We start from the raw sequence: 19,954 nt of genomic DNA on the forward strand, positions 1-19,954 counted from the left end.
GGGTTAGAGTGGTTTTAGACGTGCAATAAGATACGTGGGTCAGGTTGAATTAATTTAAGTTTGGGTTTGGAGGATGGGAGGGTTGTCATTTAGGTTGGCTCAGTAAATGGTCGGGCTGGTCTTTAGATTAACCTAATTGGGTTTGGGTCTGAGTCTTGGGTTTGGGTTATTACTATGGGTAGTTGTTTGAGTATTAGGGTTTGGATTGTTTGGTGTTAAGGTCTTTAGGCTAGGACATGTGGCGTTTGGTTTGAAGGTAAAATTGTTTGGGCTAATGTGGTTTGAAATCGGGTTTGGAGAACAACAGGTTGTGGTTTGGCTAGTGGACTTATTAAACAAAATGGAGGTTAGGCTGGCTGTTGAGTAAGAAGTGGGTTGTCTTGATATTGGGCTCAAGTTTGGGGCCTTAAGATAGGAAGGTTATGTTTAAATGGGCTGATGTGAGAAAAATGAGTTGGGTTTAAGTGGATATAAAAGATTGAGTTAAGACAAACTTGATTTGGACTGGCTCGGATTCCTTGACTGGGTAGGGTTTCATTAATATCTCTTCTATCTTCCTTCTCTTCCTCCATGGTTTCTTCTACTATTTCTGCAAACACCTGAGTTCCATCTTCTTAATTCCCTTCTTCCATCTTCTTTTTTCCATTTTCATCTCCATTCACTTTATTCGGATCCATCCCCATCTGTTTCAACTCTGTCATCACAAAGCTCAAGCCATCGGACAAAGTACTGGATTTTTATGATAAATAAAAATATGAAGAGATATTGTGTTAGCATAGTATTAGAGTTCTATTTATGATTATTAGGACAATGTAAGAATACTTGCATTTTATTACGTGATTAAAGACATAATAAAAAATTGTTTGCTTTTAATATAAGTAAAACCTTACATAATATGTAATGAATTATACTATTTTATCTCATCCTATGTTGTTTAATGTTTTAACTTAAATGTTTTGAAAATTGCCTTCTAAGATTATTTCTTTTATAAACGAAACTTATATTATTTCATATAGTTGTCGAGACAAAAGTATTGGATAGATTTCTTGAATAAAGATTCTCCTATATTTTTCAAAATAAAGATTTTCTTGAAAGGAATGTTTTATAAGAATTGTTTTAGCTGAATATTTGTAATAACATAAAAAATTTATGGATTTATAAATTAATAGATATGATTGGATCATAAAACATATAGGGATGAAAGGTTTGCAGACCTATTACGAATATGAATACAAAAAAAGATTTACAAACCTATTATAAATATGAATAAGATGAAAGGTCTATAAATTTATACATATGTGAACATGAGAAAAGGTTTATAGACCCATACTAACATGAATACGGTGAAAGGGTTCCTAGGGACTAATACGAATATAAATATGAATGAGAAAAAGTCTGCATACTTACGATGAATATAGATATACGCAGCTGGGATCTGGTTTTCTTTTGGGCAGTTAGTAAATTTTGGTACTTCATAGAAAGGGAAATGTTCTTAGGCCAACTTTTGTGTGGCTTTCAACAATACACTCTAGTTTGAATGGCTGTTATTATGCAATGGTTGAGAGAGACGTTTCAAATAGCTGCAGAACAAGCTTCTGCAATAATGACTGAAGGAAAATTAGATTCTAAATCCAGAATTTTATTAATTTTAAAATTTTTACAGGGAGCTTGTATCAGATTCTCTGAAAAAAATATGAAAAGAGATTACTTCAACAGGATGAACGTGAAATTAACTTCAATGATAGAACGAAAGGGTAAAAGACTACAACAATGTTACCAAGGAAAAGCCTTTACTCCACAATTATAAACATTAATTTAGACAATGTTAAGGTGCATCCAGTAGAACTAAAATCTACTATCACCTACAGATTTTACATCAAATGTTCTTGTGAATGTGCTTAGTTTAGGTTAACTCTCCTTTCATGTATGTATGTATGTATGTATGTATGTATATGTATATGTATATGAGCACCAAGTGACTTGGGATGAATTTGTATGTTTTTACTAATAGAATTTGTGTGGGAAGTAACCCAATGCCTTGTTAATCGAAACTAAAAGCAAAAAGGCCGCGAGTTGAGGGCCTACATCTGCTGCTAATAATCTCATAAATCATACGAGCAATGCCAACTATTGGATATAAATACGAGTGAGTATTATTTTACTAATAAATTGTGTGCCTATATTTTTGTTATATAATATAAATTAATATAGAAATATTTGATATTATCTGTTGATTTAAATTAATTATTAAAAATAAATATATAATATTATTTTAAAATTCTTTATTCATCTAAAGGTATATTATACACCCGTTTACATATTCAAAAGTTTGACCGATGAAGTTTGGGTTTTCAGTTCGAGTTCCAGTGTCCCGGGAAAATTCACAGTAATAACAAGCACATTGACTTGAGTCAATATTTTCTGTCACCGCATTTTTTCCACAGGTAATCCAAGAAGACTTGACTTTATTTTCACAATTGTGAGGCTGTGGCGTTTCCCCATTTTACAAGCCATAAGTCAGTCAACTCATCACTTCTCTCTTCATAGTTTCAATAATCAGTTTTTCTTTTTTATTTTTTTATCGTGTTTTTTCGACGATCAAGCTCAAAGTTAAATTGAGCATGGATCTATTAACTAATCAGTTGATTTCTCCCATGGCCGCTGCGACATATATTATTTCATTCTTATTCTTGATGATGATGCTTGAAGTTGAAGCCAGTCCTATTCACATTCCATCAAAAAACATAACACTAGGCTCTTCACTCTCCCCTCTCACTGAACACACTTCATGGCCCTCGCCTTCTGGCCGTTTCGCATTTGGGTTCTACAAACAAGGCGATGGCTTCTCAGTGGGAACTTGGTTAACCACTAAACCAGATATCACACTGGTTTGGACTGCACATCGAGAAGATCCCCCAGTTTCACCAAATTCTACGCTGACTTTAACCAAGGATGGTCAGCTCATTCTGAGAACCAGCGATCATCAAACCAAGGATATTCTCATCGCTAACTCCTCAGAGCCTGCTTCTTTTGCTTTAATGTTTGATTCCGGCAATTTCGTGCTCTACAATGATAGCTTTCAAAAGATCTGGTCAAGCTTCGACTTCCCCACAGATACATTACTGGGAGGCCAGAGTTTATATACTAACAATCAATTGGTTTCCAGTGTATCTGAAGCAAATAGTTCAACTGGAAGATTTCGTGTGATCTTGCAAGGAGATGGGAATCTTGTCTCATATCCCACAAGCACAACAATGGACGAATCAGAGGCATACTGGGCCAGTGGCATCTTTTACGGATTTGCAGTTCACAGCTTATATCTAAATCATACTGGTGGACTTGTCTTGATCAACAACAAATCTAAACCTATCCAGATTTTGTATCCTGATTCTTCTTTATACAACAGCTCAATCATTTACAGGGCAACTCTAGGCCATGACGGAATTTTTCGTTTGTATTCTCATAATGGTGAGTACAACACATCCCTGAAATGGAAAAAACCGGAAGAGGCCTGTCTGGTGAAGACTTTTTGTGGCTTTAACAGCTATTGTTCACTGTATGATGACGAAGCCAGATGCCGTTGTCTTCCTGGTACTGATTTTGTTGACCCTGGTGACATGAATAGCGGGTGCGAGAGATATTATGTTGAAGAAATCTGCGCAGAAATGAATTTAACTACTACAAAATTATACAACCTGACTTCAATGGAGATGATCACATGGGATGATTATCCATATCTCCAAGAAGAAATGGACTCTAAAGAAGATTGCGGGAAATCCTGTTTAGAGGACTGCAATTGTGATGCGGCGTTGTACAAAGAACCGACTTGCAGGAAACAAAAGCTTCCGTTGACAACTGCTAGGAGAGACCAAAGTGGAGATTCCTCGGCCATAGCTTTCTTCAAATTGAGCAAGAAAAATATCACAAGAGATGCACGTGGCAATAGTTTACCAGAGCCACCAGTAGTGACAAGCAAGAAGGCAATTGTGCTAATTCTGGTAATGACTTTCAGCTTCGTTACTTGTTCATGTATTCTCCTTGGAATGTCCGGAATTTTTGTTTTCAAATACCGAGTTGCGAAATACAAATGGCTGTTGGAAACTGGAAACTTTGGCTTGTCCGATGAGCTTACTATGCGATCGTTTTCCTACAACGAGCTTAAGAAGGCAACCAATGGATTTAAAGAAGAGGTGGGCAGGGGCTCTTTTGGGGCAGTATATAAAGGAGCCTTTTACAAAGGTGAAAAACTTGTTGCAGTGAAGAGGCTGGAGAAAATGATAAATGAGAGTAGTGAAAGAGAATTCCACGCAGAAATGCAGGTAATAGGTAGAATTCATCACAAGAATTTGGTTCGATTGCTTGGTTACTGTGCTGTGGATTCGAAGAGGCTTTTGGTTTATGAATACATGAGTAATGGCTCTCTAGCTGATCTCCTCTTTCACTCTGAAACATCCCCAGATTGGAACGAGAGAGTGAGAATCGCATTGGATGTTGCTAAAGGAATTCTTTATCTTCATGATGAATGTGAAGCACCCATCATTCATTGTGATATAAAGCCTCAAAACATCCTACTAGATGATTTTTGGACAGCAAAGATCTCCGATTTCGGGCTAGCAAAATTGTTAATGCCAGACCAAACAAGGACTTTCACCTTGATGAGAGGAACAAGAGGTTACATGGCACCTGAATGGTCGAAGAATACTCCAATATCAGTCAAAGCAGACATTTACAGTTACGGAGTTGTGCTCCTTGAAATTATTGCTTGCAGAAGAAACATGGACACTAAAGCATCAAACCCGGATGAAATCATTCTTATTAACTGGGTTTACAAGTGCTTCGTTAATCGAGAGTTGAATAAACTTGTTCGCGATGAAGTAGATAAGAAGATTTTCGAGAACCTGGTAAAGGTGGGGCTCTGGTGTGTTCAAGATGAACCAGCTCTGCGTCCTTCAATGAAGAGTGTAGTGATGATGTTAGAAGGGATTACTGATGTCTCTATTCCTCCTTGTCCCACTTCTTCCTTGGGGTGAAGTCTCTTATACATGCTTAATAATTTATGAATAAAAATATGTATATAAATAAATTATACAAATTTATCTCTATATACTGATATAATAGTTTATGATTAAGTGATGTAAGTATTTATATTTTCTTTTACTTCAAAGTCAACCAATCACAAATTGAAATTAAGACATTTCTCCCAAGTCTGTCATCTCAAAGACTTGCATCATGTCTTTTTTGAACTGTTGAATAAGTCCAACATTATTGCCTGTGACCAGTAGATCATCCATATATAAAGAGATCACAATAAAGTTAGCCTGATCACTTTTAATAAATAAAGTAGATTCACGAAGACTTTTAACAAAGCCTAGTTTCAATAAGTAATCATCAATCCTGTTGTACCAAGCTCTTAGGGATTGTTTTAAACCATACAAAACCTTCTTTAGTAGATAGACCTTGTCCTCATGCCCTTTCACAACAAAGCCTTTAGGTTGCTTGACATAGATTTCTTCCTTCAGAAATCCATTTAAGAATGCTGACTTGACATCGAGCTGGTAGATTTTCCATCTTTTTTATGCTACAATAGCTAGAAGTATCTTGATAGTATCTAACCTTGCAACAGGAGCAAATGTATCAAAGAAATCTACTTTAAAAATTTGAACATGTCCTTTTACTACTAACCTTGCTTCATGCTTATTGATTGAGCCATTTGCATTTAGCTTTCTTCTAAACACCCACTTGACTCCAATCACTTTTCTATGTTTAGGTCTTTCAACTAGTTCCCAAGTTTTATTTTTTTCAATCATGGAGAGCTCCTCCTGCATTGCAGCCCTCAACTTGTGATCTTTTTTCAACTTCTTAATACCCTTCTGGTTTAAGAACAACAACATCGCATTTCTGATAAATATCAGAGAGCAATCTAGTAAAAGCAACAAACTTCCTAGCTACTAACAGTAACAACTACTAAATAACAAAAAATAAAAAAGACTTGGTCAAAAATAATCTGCAGAGTTTTTAGGAATTCAACAGCTACTGATGCATTCATTTAACATTCTTAAAGTTCTACCTTGACATGAAAGTATGCAATGGCCCAAGCAAGGCACCTTTTTCTAATGGATCTCTTACCTAAACTTGTTTGTAGAGCTCAACTAGTTGATTCAACACTGTTTGATATTTACTTTCATGAAGAATCTTCAACCCTAGCAAATGGTTCAATAATAATTAGAAAAACATTTATTAGCATCATATACGAAAGTTTCAACAAAAAAAAATCCCATATATGGACACTTATAGGAGTCCATGTTTTTTGTTGGCTCTACTACAAGCGATGTGGGAAAAATCCTATGAGTGTTCCCTTGTAACAACTCTCATAAAATATATGTAAAAACTATCATGAGAAAATATATTTTTGTGGAACTTTGAAAACTATGAAAGATGCCTTACACATGTACTACAAGTATCTTAGGTTGACATGTGTGCTATGGGATTGAGGCCTACACACGTACTACGACAATCTAGGCCTACGTATGCACTATAAGATCAAGTTTTTAAAATAGGCTCTACACCTTAAAATTGGGACAAAAAAATGCATATTGTAAATTTAGTCTTATGCATAAAAGAAAGATTCAAACATTGTTGGATATGATTCAATTGATAATGAGTTTTACTAATTTGCCTACAACATTCTAAAGTTATAACCTAAAGGATGTTGCTCACTCATTAAACTATGAACTATTCAAGTTTGTGGGCAAGACTCTATATGAGCTATGGACTGGTAAAAAACCCAACATAACTTATTTGACTGTTTGAGATTGTGATACTTATGTAAAAAGGTTGACTTCAAATAACTTGGGCTCTAAATCTAATAAGTGCGTCTTTATAGGGTTTCCTAAAGAAATTAAAGGATATTATTTCCATCATACAAACGAGGACAAATTCTTTGTTGCTTGTTTTGAAATCTTCTTAGAAGATGTATTCATTCTAAGAAGGACTAGTGGTGGAAGATAGAAATGATGTTTGATTACATAGGATAACATATATGTTGGACAAAGTGAAGTGCCACATAAGGTGATTTAACATCATGAGAAGGTTATTCCACACCTAATGGAACCACCATTAGCTACATTGGAGCCATGTAAGTCTAGTCTAGTACATTACAAGCTCGAGAGATTTGGATTTCTCATAATTGAGCACAACAATGTACTAGTCATTCGTGACAATAAACCCACAACTTTCAATAATGATATATTAGATCAAAAATTCGTTAAATCACTTGAAATCATGAAATCTAAGATTAACTCTTTATACCAAACCATGTATGAACTTTGGCGGATCCACATGAAAGGGTAAAACTCATAAAACGTAAATGAGTCTTCAAGAATAAAAACGACATAGATGGTAATGTGCATACCTATAAAACACGGTTGAATGCTAAAAACTTCAAACAAAAGCATGCCCTTAATTATGATAGAACCTTTTCACCCACTATGATACTAAAGTCCATCCTAAATTCCCTTATGATTGTTGCATATGAATTATAAAGTTTAATAGATGGAGATTGATGCGTTCCATACTAGGAGTGGTACCTCCTGTAGGAATGTTGTTATCCCCTAGAGCTGACTCAGGTGCTAACAAGTTAGAAATATGAGTGATTATGTGTTCTTGTGTGAATGTAATAAGGAAAGAAAGATGTATGTAATAAATAGAATGATAATGAATAAACACTACTTTTATTTAATTATGATGTGCAGATTACGCTGCTTATTTAATTGAACCAGAAAGACCAAATTCAATACATTGGACTGTCCAGAACAGTAACCAATACCTCGAGGCCTAAGCCCCCAAACCCCAATTAATTGTATTTCTTGTCATGTTCTTCTTCACTGCCTTATTTTCCTTTTATAGCCAAATAGCCTTGCAAATATGCATTAACTATTTTTTCTGATTTATCTTGATGAGCCTTGTCTGTTTCTTTGCTTTATCTTTATCAGTTTTCTTTGCTTTATCTTGATGATGGTTATCCTATATAATTGTTATCTCAACTATTAGAGAGGAATTTCCTTTCCTACCCTTCCTATGATAGGTCTTGATAATTTGAGACCTATCAATACTTCCCCCCAGGAGTTTCACCTTGTCCTCAAGGTGAAAGGAAGGGAAAGAAGTAGCGATGGTGGCATAAGGCTCCCATGAACTTTCACCTAACAAAAGACTGTGCCAACGAATAAGGACTTCCAAAGTATTATAGGAGTCGCCACGAACTACTAACACCTCGTGGGGATAAACATTCAATTCCACGCCTTCAGTTAGACATGGTGGCAACAATTGACATGGGTTATAAACCCTAATGACCTTTTTTAGTTGAGACACATAAAAGACGGGATGAATTTTAGTGTAAGGTGGAAGGGCCAACTTGTACGCAACTGAACCAATATTTTCCAAGATCTGATAAAGCCCATAATAACATGAGCTAAGTTTCTCGATAGGTCGCAAGGCTAGAGATCGAAGGTGGTAAGGTTGTAGCTTGAGAAAAACCTAATCACCTGGTTGATATTGAACTTCACGTCAGGAGGAATCAATATATTTCTTTATGCAGTTTTGAGCCTTGGTTAAATTTTCTTTGAGTTCATCTAGAATCAGATTCCTTTCTTTCATTTGGGCTTGCACATCTTCCATAAGAGAGTTATTATCACCGAATTGAAGAAGCTTGGTTGGATTGTAACCATATAATGCTTTGAATAGTGTTATCCTTATGAAGCTATGGTAGGTGGTGTTGTACCAAAATTCTACCTAAGCGAGCCATTTCACCCATTGAGATAGCTTAGAACTGGAGAAACAATAAAGTTATGTTTTGAGGCTTTAGTTGATCACCTTAGTTTGTCTATTAGTTTACGGGTGGTAGGTAGAGCTGTATTTTAGTGAGGTACCTGTAAGACGAAAAGTTCAATCCAAAAAGTACTTAAAAATATTTTATCTCGATCAGACATAATGGTGCGAGGGTAGCTATGAAGTTGAATAATTTCACGAACAAAGAGTGCAACAACTTAACGTGTGGTGTATGGATGCTTGTAGGGTAAGAAGTGATTGTATTTTGCAAAATGATCAACTACAACCATAATGGTGTCATAACCGTTAGATTTAGGTAATCCACCAATAAAATCCATGGTGATGTCTTCCCAGACTTAAGTAGGGATAAGAAGAGGTTATAACAGTCCTACTAGTTTCAAAGCCTCATATTTATTGTGTTGACAAGTTTCGCAGGAGGTGACATAGTTTCTCACATCAGACTCTTGTCCATCCCAATATAAGATGCTAGAAACCCTTTTATAGGTTCAGAAGAAACCTGAGTGATCACCACTTGGTAAAGAGTGCATTTCTTAGAGAAATTGGGGAATATGTTGAAAGTGACATGATATGACCAGACGACCTTGTAGAATAATACTTTTTTTCTTACTTGGTAACCTGGGTGGGACATAGGGTTTCGTATAAGATCCTGTACTATTTAGTGTAGGCGTGGGTCATTGGCAATTTCCTCCATCACCTTATCTGTATAATTAGCTTGTATTGAAGAAAAGGCTGAAATCTCCCGTTGTCTTGATAAAGCGCCGACAGCTTGATTATCTCACCTCGATCTATATTGTATCTCAAAATCATATCCTAATAATTTCATCACCCATTTTTGTTGATCGTCACCTAACACACTTTGCTTCATGAGGTACTTAAGATTGCATTAGTCCATTCGAATGATAAAGTGTCTACCCAGCAGATAATGTCTCTATTTCTGGATAACAAAGACTATGTCCATTAGTTCTCTTTCATAGGCAGATTTTAACCTATTACGTGGTGAAAGTGCTCGATTGAGGAAGGCTATAGGTCTCCCTTTTTGCATAAGTACCGTGCCTACTCTAACACCTAAAGTATTTGTTTCAATAACAAAAGGTTTAGTAAAATTAGACATAGTTAATACGGGTACTATTGTCATGGCTATTTTGAGTTTGTCGAAGGAATCTTAAGCTAATTTGTCTTAAACAAAGTTGTCTATTTTGAGTAATCTAGTTAAAGGTTCGACGATCTTTCCATATCCTTTCACGAATCTTCAGTAGTACCCTGTGAGTCCCAAAAAGCCACGTAATCCCTTGACATCTTTTGGTATTAGCCAGGCTATCATGTTTTCAACCTTTAATGGATCTGCTACTACTCTTTCAGTAGAAATGATATGCCTTAGATATTCAATTTGTGCACACCCAAAAGAGCATTTCTTTTTGTCAACTATCAACTCATTGTTGACTCAATGAGTCATTATTCTCTTATTTTGATGATAACAAACTAATATGTCCCTAAACATATTGACTAATGATTTTAATTGAGTGTGAGCTTAGATTGCAAGGATTTATCTAATGCACTTGAAGGAGTTTCAAGATAGAAATGAAATAGAAGAGTCAATTGAAGAATTATTGAAGATTTGAAGAAAAACTCAAGTGTTAGGTAGATATAGGCCAAACGACTATTTCCCACCTAAGGTATGCTATAATGACAAGTTTCCACCCTTTAACTATGAAAACACCAAACATCCACCCATGGCTAGTTAGATTTAACAAAACCCTAACGGTGGTAAATTTAATCTCATTTTCCCCCTTAAAAGTTTAAAAACTAACATTTTTTCCCTAAGCTAAGTTTGAAAAGATTGCATTTTCCCCCCTAGGGTTTATTTCCAAACCCTTCCAATTTCCAAACCCTTCTCCATCGCTTTCTTCGGCGCCATCATCGGCCGTTTTCCCTTCCCAATGGTTTCTCTTCCACCGACGACCCCTTTCAACTCGACCTCAACGCATCTGATGCAGAGAGAAGCCGTCTGGAAAGAGAAATCATCTTCCCAGACGATAAAGATGAGATCGATTGATCTCATCTTCGTTGTCTGGGAAGATGATTGTCTTCCCAGATGAAGATGACTCATCTTCCCAGAGGACGATGAGTCGTCTCGTCGTCTTGTCTTCGTCTGGGAAGACGTCGTCTTCCTAAACGACGACGACGACTGGAAAGACGAAGAACTTCGTCTTCCCTGATGAAGTTTTTCGTCTTCCACAGCTTCTCTGACTTCGATTGGAAGTCCAAATGGGAGGAAAGAGATCTCTGAAAGGTGAGGATGCTTCGGGAGGGAGAGACCGTCGACAATGGAGCCGGAGACCGTGGGCAATGCTTCGGGAGGGTGAAACTACGATTTTTTAAAACTTAGGCTGGAGGGAATTTTAGTTTTTAAAGTTTAGGTGGGCAAAATATATTCTATTTTAGTTTATTTTTAATATTCTAGAGAAAATGATGATTTTACCCTTATCACCGTTAGGGTTTTGTTAAATCTAATCGGTCATAGATGGGTGTTTGATGTTTCCATAGTTAAAGGGTGAAAACTTGTCATTACAGCATACCTTAGGTGGGAAATAGTCATTTGGTCGTAGATATATTTGTAATTTAGAGTATTCATTTTGATTAGAATATTTATTTGCATGGGATAGCTCACTTGAAAACTCATTTTCATATTTTTCACATTTTGGGTTAAAATGTCATTTTTCAAACTTATTGGTTTAACCCAATTCTTTCACCAAAGTTTATTAATTCTTTTAAAATGATGAAGTTTTGTGAACTACATTTTCATATCTTAAAGTTGGTTTTGAAAGAATTTTCAAAAATGGGTTAAATTGTCACTTTTCAAAGTTTTAGGGGTCAAAACGATTTTTGAAAATTTAGGGGGTAAAATGTAATAAAATTCGGTCGACCGAATTTGACCGATCGAATCAGCTTCTGAATTATCTAGAAGCCATGAATTTTGACTTCAGAAATTTGGTCAACCGAATTAAATTCGGTCGACCGAATTTTGGTTTGAATTTTTCCAATGGCTAATTCCACGTAAGCTCCACGGAAGTGCCACGTCACATCCAGTTGACCGAATTCCATCCAATCGATCAAATTGTGCGTTTTTTGGAAAACTAAAACGGCTATCTTTGTGCACAACGGTAACTTTCCTTATTTTCCCCTATATAAACCCAATCAATTTCGTTCGAAAAGAACTTTTGCCACTAAGAACTTTCACATATTTGAGAGCAAATTAATTTTGAGCTATTTACTTGCAAATTCTTCTATTTAATCAAAACCCTTGCTCATACACTTTCTAATTTCATTTGTATTGGGTTGTAGTAAGCTTTAATTTTCATATACACTCTTGAGAGAGATCATATTTCAATTTCATACTAAAATTCGTGTTATAAAAGAGTGAGGTTCACTCTTGGAGAGATTAGAAAATTTCTTGTGAGAGAAATTGAGTTTCAACATTTGTAAAGGTTAATAGCACCTTGGAAGCTATTTTGGTTGTGAAGAAAAGCTTGGTTAAGGTTTTAGTCAACCAAGGATTAGTGGAATACTCCAAGGGAGAAAGCTTGGAGGAGTGGACGTAGGCCGGGTTGAGCCGAACCACTATACATCGCGTGTTTGATTTTCTCTTCCCTTAAACTTGTATTTTATGTTATGTTATTTTGATTGTATTGATTATTTGAAATATTTTAGTTATTTTCATACATTGGATTAAAGATAGGCAACATAATTTGATTTGAATAAATTGCTTTAATTATCAAATTTGGTAAAGATAGTTTTAAAGTTGCCTAATTCACCTCCCCTCTTAGGCCATTCTATCCTACAACTGGTATTCGAGCTTGGTTGCTCATTCTCATAAACTTAACCGTTTAGAGCAATGGCCATGAACCTAGGAAAATCTCATACCGTTAGTAAAGGGCTTGCCCCTAATAGACCGCCATTGTTTGATGACACCGGATATGCCCATTGGAAAAATCGCATTTCGATTTTCCTTCAAAGTGATTATGAATTGTGGGATGTAGTGCAAGATGGACCTTTTGTTCCTATGAAAGAAGTAGATGGAAAACAAGTGCCCAAAACTAGGGAAGAAATGACCCCTCAAGATAAGAAGAATATTGCCATTAATGCTAGAGCTATGAATGTGTTATATTGTGCATTAAATGAATATAACTTTAACAAGGTATAAGCTTATACCTCGGCTAAAGAAATTTGGGAATTATTGATGGTGTCAAATGAGGGGACTTCACAAGTCAAAGAGACTAAAATTAGCATGCTCACACACTCATACGAGTTGTTTAAGATGAATGAAAATGAAACTATTAGTGACATGTTTGATAGATTTATTACTATTGTGAATGAATTGAAAAATCTTGGTAAAGTTTATACTAACCAAGAAAATGTCAAGAAACTTCTTAGATGTTTGCCTCCCTCTTGGGATCCCAAAGTGACGGCAATCGAATAAGCAAAAGATGTTAAGACTCTACCTCTTGAAGAGCTTTTAGGTTCACTTCTCATTCATGAGCTTACTATGAAGCAACGACAAATTGAAGAAGTGGAGAAGAAGAAAAAGAGTATCGCCTTCAAATCATCCATCAAAGAGAATGAAAAGTTTCTAGAAGAGGAAGAGGAGACATCAAATGATGAAGATGAAGACATTGCACTCTTGAGTAGAAAGATTAGAAAGCTTCTAAGGAATAGAAAGCTAAGAAGAAATGAAAACTTCATAAAAAGGGATGATTCTAAAAGTGAAAGGGGAGAAAGACAAAGGAGAGAACAAATTGTGTGTTATGAATGCAAGAAGCCGGGACCATCAAATATGATTGCCCTCTCCTCAAAATTGGTAGATTGAAAAAAAAAGCAATGAAGGCTACGTGGGATGATAGCGATGAAAGTGAATCCGAAAAGGAGGATAATGAAGTGGCCAACATGTGTTTCATGGCAATTACAAATAATGAGATAACTAACTCTAACTCATCTAATACTTGTGATGATTTAGATGACATAGATGATGAGATAGATGAAAACCCCTCATATGAAGAGTTATATGATACACTTGAAGAGATGAATGAAAAACTTGCTCTTTGCATGTTTAAAAATGCAACCCTTAAAAAGAAAAATTTTAATTTGGAAAAGGAAAATGAGTCCTTAAAGAAAGAAAATGAAAATCTTAACTAAAAAATCCTTAAGCTTAAAGGAAAAGAAAATGAAGAAAATAAGTGTTCCATTTTTGAAAAAGAAAAACAAAAGTTTGAAAATGATCTTTGCATAGCTAAAAGGGAAAAAGAAATTATAGAAAATGAAATTGAAGTTTTAAAAAGGGGAGCAAAGGATTTAAGTGAAATAGTTTTAAAATTTAAAAATGGAAAAGATATTCTTGATAAAATGCTTGGTGTAGAAAGGGGAGTCTTAAACAAAAGAGGACTTGGTTATAAACCTTTTATCAAGGCAAAATACTTAAAAAATTATTTTGTTAAAGCCTCAACTTCAAGTGAATCAAATATAACTTGAAATTATTGTGGAAATAAAGGTCATATCTCATCATCTTGCCCAATTCAAAAAAAAAATCATATGGGCACTAAGAAAGTGTGGGTTCCTAAGGGAACAAAAACTAACCACCAAGGACCCAACATGATTTGGGTACCTAAGACAAATTCTTGAATCTTCCATTGTGTTTAGGAACCGAAAAATAAAAGGAAGAAAAGCAAATGGTTCCTCAATAGTGCTTGCTCAAGACACATGACCGGAGATATTTCACTTTTCTCGACAATAAGCAAGAAAGATGGAGGACATGTCACCTTTGGAGACAATGCGAAGGGTAAAATTATTGGCATTGGAGATATTGGTAACAATTCTCATATTATCATTGAAAATGTTCTTTTGGTAGATAGTCTTAAACATAATCTCCTTAGCATTAGTCAACTATGTGATAAAAGATTTAAAGTCATTTTTTAGCCAAATAGTTGCACTATAGAAAATATGAATGATGGAAAAACAAGTTGTGTAGGAAATAGAGATGGAAATGTTTACACTATAAATGTAGAAAATGCATCTCATGAAAATCTATGTTTCTCCGCATTGCATGAAAATAGTTGGTTGTGGCATAGAAGATTAGGTCATGCTAGCATGGACTTGATTTCAAAAATCTCCAAGAAGGAGCTTGTAAAAGGTCTTCCGAAAATAGATTTTATCAAAGATAAAATTTGTGATGCATGTCAATTTGGTAAACAAACAAAAAATTCTTTTAAAAGTAAAACTCATATTTCTACATCTAGATCTTTACAACTTCTTCATATTGATCTTTTTGGTCATTCAAGAACTGCAAGCCTAAGTGGAAAACATTATGCTTTTGTTATTGTTGATGATTTTTCAAGATTCACTTGGGTACTTTTTCTTGCATCAAAAGATGAAGCCCTCCATGCATTTTCAAAATTTGTCAAGAAAATACAAAAAGAAAAAGAAATGTATATTTCTTGCATTAGAAGTGATCATGGGGGAGAATTTGAAAATCATTTATTCGAAAACTTTTGTGATGAGCATGGTATTGAACATGAATTCTCTTGTCCTAGAACTCCCTAACAAAATGGTGTTGTTGAAAGAAAGAAATAGGACAATTCAAGAGATGGCTAGAACCATGTTAAATGAAAAAGCTTTACCTCAATATTTTTGGGCGGAAGTCGTAAACACCGCATGCTATGTTTTAAATCGTGTTTTAATAAGACCATCTTTAGATTTAACTCCATATGAACTTTGGAAAAACAAAAAACCAAATATTGGTTATTTTAAAGTTTTTGAATGCAAATGCTTTATTTTGAACACAAAAGAAAACTTAGGAAAATTTGATTCAAAATTGGACATTGGCATTTTTCTTGGATATTCATCATCTAGCAAAACATATAGAGTGTTTAACAAAAGGACACTAGTAGTTGAGGAATCCATGCATGTTATTTTTGATAAATCTAATCCTTTAACTAGTGTGCAAGTTGATATTGATGATGATCAAGTTAAAAATGGAGACCAAACGGAAATTCATGATTCACCAAATGATGATAAGGATGAAGCAAACCAAGAGCTAAAACATGAAGAAGATAAAGATAAAGATCTTCCTAAGGCTTGGAGGTATGCAAATGCTCATCCTAAAGAATTAATTATTGGTGAGAAAAATCAAGGTGTTAAAACTAGATCATCATTTAATCTTTGTAATAATTTAGCATTTCTTTCACAATTTGAACCAAAAACATTTCATGATGCATTAAATGATGATTTTGGATGTTAGCCATGCAAGAGGAACTAAATCAATTTGAAAGAAATAATGTTTGGGAACTAGTCCCTCGTTCGGATCATCAATCCGTTATTGGCACAAAATGGGTTTTTAGAAATAAAATGGATGAATCCGGAGTGGTTGTTAGAAATAAAGCTAGATTAGTGGCTCAAGGCTACAACCAAGAGGAGGGAATAGATTTTGAAGAAACTTTTGCACCGGTAGCTAGGATAGAATCCATTAGGATGCTTTTGGCATTTGCAAGTTCTAAAAATTTTATTTTATATCAAATGGATGTCAAAAGTGCTTTCTTAAATGGATTTATCATGGAGGAAGTTTATGTTGAACAACCTCCCGGGTTTGAAAGTCATGATTTTCCAAACCATGTTTTGAAACTTCAAAAACTCTTTATGGTTTAAAACAAGCACCTCGAGCATGGTATGAACGTTTGAGTAAATTCTTGCTTGAAAAAGACTTTTGCATTGGAAAAGTAGATACTACGTTGTTTATTAAGAGAAAAGAAAATGACATACTTTTAGTTCAAATTTATGTTGATGATATCATTTTTGGATCTACTAATGTCTCTTTGTGTGAAGAATTTTCTAACCTCATCAGCAAAGAATTTGAAATGAGCATGATGGGAGAATTCAAGTATTTTCTCGGACTTAATATCAAGCAAAGCAAAGAAGGTATCTTCATCAACCAATCTTCATACATCAAGGACTTATTAAAGAGGTTTGGCATGGAAGGACTAAAAGCTGCAAGCACACCAATGAGTTCAACTATCAAGGTCACCAAAGATGAGAGTGGGCCAAATGTTGATGTTAAAATGTATAGAGGTATGATTGGCTCTCTTTTATATTTAACTGCTAGTAAACCCGATATTATATTTAGTGTGTGCTTGTGTGCTCGATTCCAATCATGTCCTAAGGAATCTCATTTAAAAGCCCTTAAAAGAATCTTCAAATATTTACATGGAACTAGATTTTTAGGGTTGTGGTATCCTAGAGAAACGTCTTTTGACCTAGTGAGCTATTCGGATGCCGACTTTACCGGAAGCCAAGTCGATAGAAAAAGTACTAGTGGTACTTGTCATTTTCTAGGTCATGCATTAGTTTCATGGTTTTCAAGGAAACAAAACTCCGTAGCTTTATCAACCGCGGAAGCGGAATATATTGCCGCCGATAGTTGTTGTGCTCAAGCCTTGTGGATGCAACAAACCCTTAGGGATTATGGAGTTAGCCTATCTAAAACTCCAATCTTGTGTGACAACACAAGTGCTACTAGCTTATCCAAAAATCTCATTCAACACTCTCGAACCAAGCATATAGAAATTAGATATCATTTTATTCGAGATCATGTTCAAAAGGGTGATATTTGTCTTGACTTTGTATCCACCGAAAATCAACTTGCGGATATTTTTACAAAACCTCTTGGGGAAGAACGTTTTTGCAAAATTAGAGGTGAACTTGGGATCATGGAATCACCATATTAGCATTTACATTTACATATCATTGTGGTTATGGTGCTTTGGTTTAATTGAGAATGTCAATATATGTTTTATGCATCATTTCATGTTTGACCATCCTTGATAGTTTCCTTGTACCAATTATTCTTGTATTGATTTTTGATGTGTTTGATTTATTTTTTCCTCATATTTAGCATCCAATTTCATTGTACTTTATGTTATTGAGTCAAAATTGCATAGTTGGATCATTTTGGCTTGTTTATACTCAATATGGGATAACAAAGTGCATAAAATATACACCAGAATTTTACAGAATTCGGCTGATAAATTGGAAAATTCGGTCGACCGTTTGCTACAGTGATTCTACAATGTATAAGGGGAAATGTTTCTCCACCTTTTTACATCATGTTTCTTCAACTTTTTTTTATCAAATTGGTTCCCAACATTTTTTTTACACTTTCTAACCAAAATTATCTTTCAAAAACATCATAGTTCACCTAAATTTTCAACAAAATCTCTAAAGATTTTAGACCCCAAAAATTTGAATTTTTCTCCAATTCATCCAAAATTTGGTTTTTGTCTTTAAATACCTTTTTTGGTTATCCTTTTTGGATTTCAACTATACCATTGGATTTCTCTCACCATTTTTAACTTGGGTGTGTATTCAAATTTCAAATGTGTGAATGTTCATTTACATCTTTGCCCTTGTACATACATTTGAAGCCATGGTGCATTTCATCTTATTTTATTGCACTCAATATGACATTTATACTTCTTCTCTATTTTCCATTTGAAAACTTACTTTTGTGCTTCATTTTATTTAAGTTGATACTTATGTGATTAGTTTGTGTATGTTAAGCACTTGTTAGTTTATGTGATATATTCGTGTATTTTACATGAACTTACACTTTACATTGTCTAAACATTAGTACTCTTACTTGGATGATTATGATTGTTTGGATTTTTTTTTTTTATTGGTTTAGCGTTGATAATCATATCTTCTATGTATGTGTTAAGGTATTTTAGTCTTTCTTTGCCTTGTGGATATATATCTTGCTTATTTTCCTTTTTATAATGACAAAGGGGGAGAAGTAAACATGTTATATTCTATTTTTGATTACGGATACATTTGATTATGATTATGGATGTGATATTTAATGTCCATGGATTTTCCACATGCTTTGATGTTTTATCTTGTTTGAATTGTTAATGCTCTTATTTTGATGCTCATACTTATTTAGACATTATATTCATGCACTATGTCTTGATGAGAAGTTATACATGTTATATTCTATATTTTTGGGCCATTTGGGTGGTCATTTGCTTTCACATTCTTTTGTCTCCTTGATTATGTCATTTTATCCATTGCCTTATTCTTTTTGATAATGACAAAGGGGGAAAAAGGTTTGATTGGTGATTGTTACTTTCATTTCATTGATGATGTGGATATTTTAATGAAGATATATGTTGTGGATATTGTGGATATTTTGATAAGGATATTGATGTTGAACATATTATTATTTGCATATATTTAGGGAGAGGAAACTTAATTTTTTAAGGCAAATTCTTGCAAAATTTTTTAAAAATCAAGTGTTTCTTAACTTCAAGGAAATATATTCATTGATATATTTTATAAAATTCCTTGAAGTGCATATGTGTTTGTCATCATCAAAAAGGGGGAGATTGTTGACTCAATGAGTCATTATGCTCTTATTTTGATTATAACAAACTAATATGTCCCTAAACATATTGACTAATGATTTTAATTGAGTGTGAGCTTAGATTACAAAGATTTATCTAATGCACTTGAAGGAGTTTTAAGATGGAAATGAAATAGAAGAGTCAATTGAAGAATTATTGAAGATTTGAAGAAAAACTCAAGTGTTAGGTAGATATATTTGTAATTTAGAGTATTCGTTTTGATTAGAATATTTATTTGTATGGGATAGCTCACTTGAAAACTCATTTTCATATCTTTCACATTTTGGGTTAAAATGTCATTTTTCAAACTTATTGGTTTAAGCCAATTCTTTCACCAAAGTTTATTAATTCTTTTAAAATGATGAAGTTTTGTGAACTACATTTTCATATCTTAAAGTTGGTTTTGAAAGAATTTTCAAAAAAATGGGTTAAATTGTCACTTTTCAAAGTTTTAGGGGTCAAAAAATTTTTGAAACTTTAGGGGGTAAAATGTAATAAAATTTGATCGACCGAATTTAACCGACCGAATCAGCTTCCGAATTGTCCAGAAGCCATGAATTTTGGCTTCAGAAATTCGGTTGACCGAATTTTGGTTTGAATTTTTCCAACGGCTAGTGCCACGTAAGCTCCACGGAAGTGCCACGTCACATCCGGTTGACCGAATTCCA

At 34.4% G+C, this 19,954-nt stretch overlaps 1 protein-coding gene across 1 annotated transcript; it reads left to right on the top strand.

Annotated features, from left to right (window-relative positions):
- Nucleotides 1-2,497: 2,497 nt before the first annotated feature.
- On the top strand, nt 2,498-5,164 carry LOC123206807 (G-type lectin S-receptor-like serine/threonine-protein kinase LECRK1). Its single transcript, XM_044624062.1, has one exon. The coding sequence runs from the start codon at nt 2,622-2,624 to the stop codon at nt 5,028-5,030; it is 2,409 nt and encodes an 802-aa protein (XP_044479997.1). The 5' UTR covers nt 2,498-2,621; the 3' UTR covers nt 5,031-5,164.
- The last annotated feature ends 14,790 nt before the right edge of the window (nt 5,165-19,954 follow it).

Source organism: Mangifera indica, unplaced genomic scaffold, assembly GCF_011075055.1.
Source record: "Mangifera indica cultivar Alphonso unplaced genomic scaffold, CATAS_Mindica_2.1 Un_0050, whole genome shotgun sequence".
NCBI classification, from domain to species: domain Eukaryota; kingdom Viridiplantae; phylum Streptophyta; class Magnoliopsida; order Sapindales; family Anacardiaceae; genus Mangifera; species Mangifera indica.

Excerpts from the sequence above, each read along its gene's own strand:
- LOC123206807 (XM_044624062.1), top strand. The coding sequence starts at position 2,622 with ATGGATCTATTAACTAATCAGTTGATTTCTCCCATGGCCGCTGCGACA.